At 48.2% G+C, this 7,602-nt stretch overlaps 1 protein-coding gene across 1 annotated transcript in view; it reads left to right on the top strand.

The window, feature by feature from the left end:
* The first annotated feature begins 1,194 nt into the window (after positions 1-1,194).
* LOC128277633 (dynein beta chain, ciliary) overlaps positions 1,195-7,602 on the top strand; it is a 17,499-nt gene continuing 11,091 nt past the window's right edge. Inside the window, exons 1-10 of the mRNA XM_053016117.1 lie at positions 1,195-1,307; positions 1,423-1,553; positions 1,617-2,072; positions 2,163-2,315; positions 3,272-3,445; positions 3,511-3,548; positions 3,609-4,124; positions 4,196-4,461; positions 4,554-6,576; positions 6,644-6,916. Coding sequence (XP_052872077.1) covers positions 1,195-1,307; positions 1,423-1,553; positions 1,617-2,072; positions 2,163-2,315; positions 3,272-3,445; positions 3,511-3,548; positions 3,609-4,124; positions 4,196-4,461; positions 4,554-6,576; positions 6,644-6,916 — 4,143 coding nt within the window. The remainder of the gene's footprint in view (positions 1,308-1,422; positions 1,554-1,616; positions 2,073-2,162; positions 2,316-3,271; positions 3,446-3,510; positions 3,549-3,608; positions 4,125-4,195; positions 4,462-4,553; positions 6,577-6,643; positions 6,917-7,602) is intronic.

Below are 7,602 nucleotides of genomic sequence, written 5' to 3'. Positions count from 1 at the left end.
TATTTATAGTGTCCACAGTGGATTAACACAACAGAAATTATATCCAATCAAAGATGCATTATACGTAATTTCACACTCCTTCACGGTCTCCTACAGTACGATCAACCTACCAGCCGATTATTGCGCCGTATCTACTAAACTAAAAACACACTAACCGGGTGAATTATCGATTGGTGCCACAGAGCGACGTTCAATGTTTGACTTACCAAACAGCAAGAGCATGGCGTGCCAACAGTTCGCGCAACGAGTCTTTTATGGCGTAGTTTCGAATCATAAATGCAAATACTTCTCTACAGCCGAGTGCGGAACCCGGGGCTGTTTGGTTCGGATTGCACCTTTAGTTGTTTTTCTTGTGTTTTTTTTTTCGACCACCGCCGATTCGTTTATCCTTCCACACGGATGGCCCAGCTACGAGTTTTAAGCCTAGCAAGGATATCACGCAATCAATAGACCGACTTTTGCCCTATCGCGTGCACGGAAATTGGGGAAACGAAAACGAAATAAAACGCTGTACATGACAGACAATTAACCCTGAAACTTTGACGTGACACGCTACCGGAGGCGGCAACGCTGGAGTTCTTCCAGCAACAAGTATGGGTCGTGGGGCAAGTTTGGTGCCGGTCGTCGACGACGAGCGAAGCCGAGGAAGCAGCATAATTCATTGTCTTGATTCTTATTGCGTGGCGTGTGCCCTCGATGAGTGCGATTACGAAATGAGTTAATCAAGCAAATATCCAAACAAGGTCGGTGACTGGGCCTCAGGTGAAAGCGAAAGTGAAAGTGGGCGGACCAGACCAGGAACCGCGGCGGTGAATGAATAATGTAGCGACATGGCTCAACATCAAACAACCTTCTTTCATTTGTTCACTCTCGCTAATGATACAATATTAACGCAGTGTCTTGCGGTGAATTACACTGTTCTTTCTGTATAATGTGCGAAGAAACTGGAATCGACTCTGAATGCCCGTGCCGGTGGCGGAGGGCGGATTCCTCGATCAGTTGTGACGGTTTTGCGCAAAAATGAAGGAGACCAAATCATGGTCATCGATACGTCCAAACGTATTATTTAATAAGCTATTTAATCGCAAACTCAAAGTAGTTAAACTCTACTCTCATGTGATACTTTTATTTTATCACGCCCCAAACAGAATTGTTAACGTGATTTAGAGTGAAAGCAACAATCACCAGCACACGATGGAAGGAGCCGGTGGAAGCAGCAACTCGGACCCACGGTTCGAGTTTCTCGGATCGTTCGTCCAGAAAACGCTCAAGCTGAAGCCGGAAAAATGGCACCGTCTAGTAACACTGTGCGTGAAAAACGGCCCCCCCGCCACATACTGACGACTAGTCTACTAATACCGGCTTTTGTTTTCTAATCCGATCCATATTGTCCGTGTGGCTGGCTGGCTCACGACACATTAGTGAGGAGCACAAGGCAGTACTGAAGGAATTCTTCGACAATGCACAGACTGTCGTCATGATTATCATTCTAACACCATCCGCACAACTAATACCACTCGTTAGCTTCCCCATACAGCAGCTGAAAAATAAAGGTAATCCCCTGGCACGGATCGCAGGTTGTCGCCCTGTCTCACCTCTTTCGCTCCTTTCCCCAGGGGTTTACTTTGTGAAGAAGAACCCGATGGATGTGCCGCGGGATGGCTGCAAGGATGTGCTCGTGGTGGGCGATCTGGCCACGCGCACCATCGACCAACTGTCGTGCCTGGTGGATGAGGTGTTTGTGCCGCTGCTCTCGAACTCTGATAACCATCTTGGGTGGCCGGAAATGGTCGCGCAAGATGTGCAGAAACAGGTTCACAGTCTTAAGAGCACGGTTTATCAAGTCCAGGGTCAAGTTAGTGGACAGACCGTTCTACCAATGCCCGTGGGAGTTGATAAATGTGTGCAGACGGCCAAAGAGCTGGTGGTCAACGCGGAGTGTTCGATCAATCTTTATCTCAAGAGCGCCATCGAAGGTGTCGTCATCAAATGGGCCACCCAGGTGAACGATGTCATGCTCGAGTCGAGCGCAAATGCCTTCAATGGTGGACAAAATCCCGTACCCTCCGTCGGTAATTACATCCGTCACGGACCGACCGACCGGATATACCGGAGATCCGCACCCCTAACCATCCACTTTCGTTCTTTTTGATTTATGGTAGAGATAAATTTTTGGAACAATCGCCTCAAAAACTTAACCTACATCTACGAACAGCTGCGCCACGAGCGGATACGCAGTATGGCACTGATTCTCGAGTACACGGACAGCGCGTACTATCCGTGCTTCAAAACACTGTTCAAAAACGTTGTCACAGGTTAGTGGCGTTCCGTGGCGTACCGCCGCACTATGGGGAAAACGCGGTCATAAATTAACTTTAAAAAGTGAGGATTTTAGTAATATTTTCTTAAAATAGAAAAGTTAACTATGAGCGTTCCGAAGTTTTTGGCTTCTGTGTTTTTGTCTGTCTGTGTTTTAAATACTCTTTAAAACCAACTTTTATCAGCTACTTTAACGCGATCACAGATCTGCAACGATATGAGACAACATTAGAAAGATAATGCATCCTTCTTTGATATGAACAAATCAATGAATTGGTATTGCTTGTACATTTTTATCGGGAATTAGTGTAGAACACTACGAAAAAACACAGTTTATCAACTTTAATAACAAAGTAAACAAATGCTTCGCGTTGCTTCAACTAAACTAGGCATTACAATTAAAATTTTGGTAATTTTGAACTATGTCTAGGAAGTTTTGCATCCGTCTCAATCCCTCCATGTCCGCTAGGCTTATTTTAGGAATCACCCCGGAGCTGTTTACCTGTTTCAGAAGATATGTTTGTGTAGAATTCTAAATACTAATAAGTTTTCTATCAAACGTTTTACTTGTTTCAAAATGCCCATAACCGCAATGGGTAAAGCTTCTCGACCATTTTATATCCTTTCACGCCTTTAGTATTCACTTTGTTGGTTAGAACCGACTGTCTAGAGCAAGAGTGTAATCGCGACAGGAACAAAATGCATGTGTCAGGCGTTCAAATACCTCAAAATATCGGAAAAAGGTTATTTATTATACTTGAACGCTTGTATTACACATAAAATGTTGAATTCAACCAAAACACATGCAAAGAAAACAAAAGCGTTGAAAACAGTTCGTAGATTCTTCGCAAAACCAAATATGTCCGCCTGTGTCATACAAATTCCCCATAGTGCGCCTCCTGGGTACGTTCAAAGGCTCGTGACGATATTTCATTTTTGTTTGTCGATTTAGCTTTGGCCGAAGCCCGTGACATAACCCTCTACCTGAACCCCCTGACGAGACACTTCCAACAGCTGGAGGATACAGAGTTTTCCGAGTGCAAGGTTCTGCTGAAACCGTTGCTGCACGTGGTTTGTCTGATTTGGTCGAACTCACTCTACTACTGTCATTCGGCCAAGCTTATCGGTATGTTTCGCAACGGCAAGCGAAGGAATCGTTGTAAAATGATGTTTTTTGTTTCCCTCTTTTAGTTCTTTTGAGACAAATATGTAACCTCATAATCCAACAGGTAAAACAGTACAGAGGATAACTCAGCTGCGAATTCTTACCTCGAGTTCCAATTTTGTAGGCAAAACGGTTTCTGGACCCATCGTCCATCTTTCACAGCGATATCGATGAGGCAATGCAGAGAATATCGCTCTCGATACAGATACTAAAATACTTTCGCACCGTGTACGACGAGTACAAGGACAACATCGCGCCCTTCTTCCAGGATCGGCCGGTCGTGAACTGGACCTTTCACCCGAATGCCGTGTTCGAGCGGTACAACGCTTTTCTCGACAGACTGTTCACCATCCAGTGGTTTTTCAACACCGTGATTGAGTTTCTTAAGCTGGAAAAGGTGGAAATTGGAGGGCTTAAAGGGCGCGCCTTGAGCGCACGCATCACCGGGGTGTCGGTCGAGTTTAACCAGTGCTTCTCGCTGTTTGCCTCGAAAACGTACGATGTCCTCGATCCGGACGATCCTACTTTCAAAGAGGATTTCGTAAAGTTTCAGGACCGCATTTTGGAGCTGGATCTCAAGCTTGCCGCGATACTCTGTCAGGCGTTCGACGACTGTCACAATCTTGAGAGCGTGTTCAAGGTACAGAACGGGACGGGACGTGAGATTCCGTATTCCCTGGGCTGACGAGCGTTCTGTCCCAATCGTTACAGTTGATTAGCATCGTGGGAACTGTGTTGGATCGGCCCAAAATTAAGGAAGAGTTTACCAACAAATACAAGCAAATTCTTCTGATGATAGACGAAGAGCTGAGTACCTGTGAGAACATCTATGCACAGCAGATGGAGCACTACCGCAAGGAGGGATTCATTTTCGTTGACCGCAGTGCCCCACCGGTCACTGCGGCCCTTCGGTGGGTTCTGCAGCTTACCAACCGAATAACGTCTCCGATCAAACAATTTCAGACCTTGCAACACCCGTAAGTGTAACATCCGACCCACAACATCATGCTGATTTCGGGTGGGGACGAATTACGACGAGGCTGATTAACCACTCTCCATTTACCGACAGCGTCGTCCAATCGGACGAGGGTGCCGGGCTCATCAAACGGTTCGATCTGCTGATGGCCAAGCTGCGTGAGTTTGAGCGCTCCATTTTCGAAGGCTGGGCAACGGAGGTTCCGGACACGATTGAAGTGCACCTCGATACGCCGCTGATTGTGCGGAAGAAAAACTCGGCCGAGCTGACGCTCAACTTTAGCCCACAGCTTTTTGCCATCCTACGCGAGGTCCACTATCTGCGCCTGATGGAGAAAGACAATATTCCTCCCCGGGGGCTAGAGTTTTCGGACAAGAGCGAAGTGTATCGTTCGTACACGCTCAACATGGAGAAGACCGTCGATTGGTACAACAAGATTCGCAAGAACTGTACCAAAGTGGAGCTGGAGCTGATCAAAGGGGAAATCGAGCACATCGATGCCCTGTTGGAGCGTGCACTGAACGAGCTGACGTGGAACTCGCAAGACATCCAGGACTATATGATGCAAATTCGCGATCCCGTCGAGCAGCTCCAGAGAAGGATGCAGAGCATTCAGAACAATTTGCAAGACATCCGCGCAACGATGTCCGCGTGGGCCAAGTTGCCGTTGTTTGAGCGAAAAGATTCCAAGAAGGACACGGTCCTCTGTCTGGAGGAGCGCAACGATCGCAAGACGAAGCGCTACACCGAGCTGGAGGCAGCCGCCATCAAGGTGCACCAGCTGCTCGACTGCAACATGAAGCTGTTCGTCATGGAAGACACGCAGGACGATGGTAACTGGGTGGAGTACGTCAAGTTTGTCGACAACATCGTCTACGAGAGCTTGCTGTTCATGATCGGTATCAGCATCGGGTATCTGGCGGAGAACATGGACATCGGCAATAATCTGGCGCCGCTGTTTGAGTCGCGGCTGGAGCTGCTGGAGCCCCAGTTGGTGTTTGTACCGTCGCTGAATCCGAACGATGTGAACGGCTTCAACGCACTGCTGGCCGGACTGGTCAACGACATTACGTACATGTCGTCGTTGATTCCGCGGCTGCTAAAAACGGCCAACAAAACGTACGAGCAGATTATCACCAAAAACAACGACATCCAGGAGATGAAGGTGGAAATTCTGCAAGGCGTCGACAAGGTCATCCAGGAGGCGGCCGAGTTCTGCGGGGACTTTGAGCGATACTCGTACCTGTGGCTCGAGGACCGAGAGTACAGCATGGAAACGTTCCTAGAGTACGGCCGCCAGCTGGAGGCGGACGAAATCGAGATGATCATCAACAAGGATCCGGACGCGCCGAAACCCTGTCCACCGACGATCGAGGCGTTCCGCGAGCAGATCGACCACTACGAATCGTTGTACCAGGAGATCGAGAAGATAGAACCGTTTCAAATCTTCAACTCCTGGTTCCAGGTTGACGTGCGCCCGTTTCGACAATCGCTGATGAACATTGTTCGCAAATGGGGAAATATGTTCAAGGAACATCTGGTGAACAACGTAACGCACAGCCTCACTGATCTGGGGAACTTCATCCGCAAGGCCGACGAAGGTCTGCTGCAGGTGGTAAAAGAAGGCGACTACGAGGGTCTGGTGAACATTATGGCCTATCTGCTGCACGTCAAGGAGCGCACCGCAACGACGGACGAGATGTTCGAGCCGATGAAGGACACGATCGAGCTGCTGAAGTACTACGATATGGATATTCCGGAGGAGGTGAACGTGTACCTGCAGGAGTTGCCCGAGCAGTGGGCCAACACGAAGAAGATTGCGCTGACGGTCAAGCAGCAGGTTGCGCCGCTGCAGGCGAACGAAGTGGTCGGCATCCGCAATCGCATAGCGATGTTCGACGTCCACATCACCGTGTTTCGGGATGTGTTCCGCACGTACGAGTTCTTCAAGTATGACTGCACGGAACCGTATGTGTTGCTTGATCGGATCGACGGTGATGTCAACCGGCTGGAGAAGGACATGAGCGACATCCAAGAGTCCGGCAGCCTTTTTGAGGTGACAGTGCCAGAGTTTAAGCTACTTCGCCAGTGTCGCAAAGAGATGAAAATGCTCAAGGTACCGGCAGGCCTGGGTTCTGAGCTTGAGCTCTTTGTTTGTCTGACTGCTCTTTGTTTGTTCGCAGCAACTTTGGGACTACGTTTTCATCGTACGCACCAGCATCGAGGACTGGAAGACGACACCCTGGCGCAAGGTGGACGTCGAAAACATGGACATCGAGTGCAAAAAATTCGCCAAGGATATTCGTCTGCTGGACAAGGAAATGCGTCCATGGGATACATACATTACCCTGGAGTCGACGGTCAAGAACATGCTGACCTCGCTCCGTGCGGTCGGTGAGCTGCAAAATCCGGCCATCCGTGAGCGTCACTGGAATCAGCTAATGTCGTCGACAAAGGTTACTAAAATATCATTCACCACGAGGCACAAGCGAGGCTCGGTCTTCAGCATCGCGATACGCGATTTCTGTTTGTGATATCTCTCGTCTGTTGCATATTATTTCAATATCTGGAACTGCACCAACTACAACGTGAGGTCGATGTTTCAATCAGGAGGACCAGTATGCGATCCAAATTAGATCTGTCAAACACTAGCGAGCTCCAGCGAGTTCTTTGATGTGCTCGACGCTTGAATACTGGGCCCTGATTGAAACGCAGAAGTCTCTTCTCGCATTGCACAACAACAACGTACACCACGGTTAATTTAATTTCATCATTTGCCGATACTTTCATTGAATTACGTTCCCGTTTTCCCGTTCGTCAGCCACGTGTCCGCTACTTTACTTATATCCTGCTATGTTCGTAAGTGCTTTGTAAAACCGAAATGTACAGTCAAACTTACTTAACTTGATTTCACTCTACGACGACGCCTCCGGGAGCACCAGTAGGTCAGCACCCTCTAGGGTCCTCATGCAGTGGACCGATAATGGTGTTGAAGTGCACCGAGTGTATACGGGCATTCAGCCAGTGTTAAAATAGTTTTATTGTACATTACTTGCGCCTTGCTGACTGTTTTTTAATCCCGTTCTCCACAGTGCGATCACTGATTATATTCTTGGTTCGATCTGTACATACACTATAATAA

The sequence above is a fragment of the Anopheles cruzii genome, chromosome 2 (assembly GCF_943734635.1).
Source record: "Anopheles cruzii chromosome 2, idAnoCruzAS_RS32_06, whole genome shotgun sequence".
Taxonomy (NCBI): Eukaryota; Metazoa; Arthropoda; class Insecta; order Diptera; family Culicidae; genus Anopheles; species Anopheles cruzii.
The sequence above is the reverse complement of the archived record's forward strand: the minus strand, read 5'-3'. Positions and strand labels throughout refer to the sequence as shown.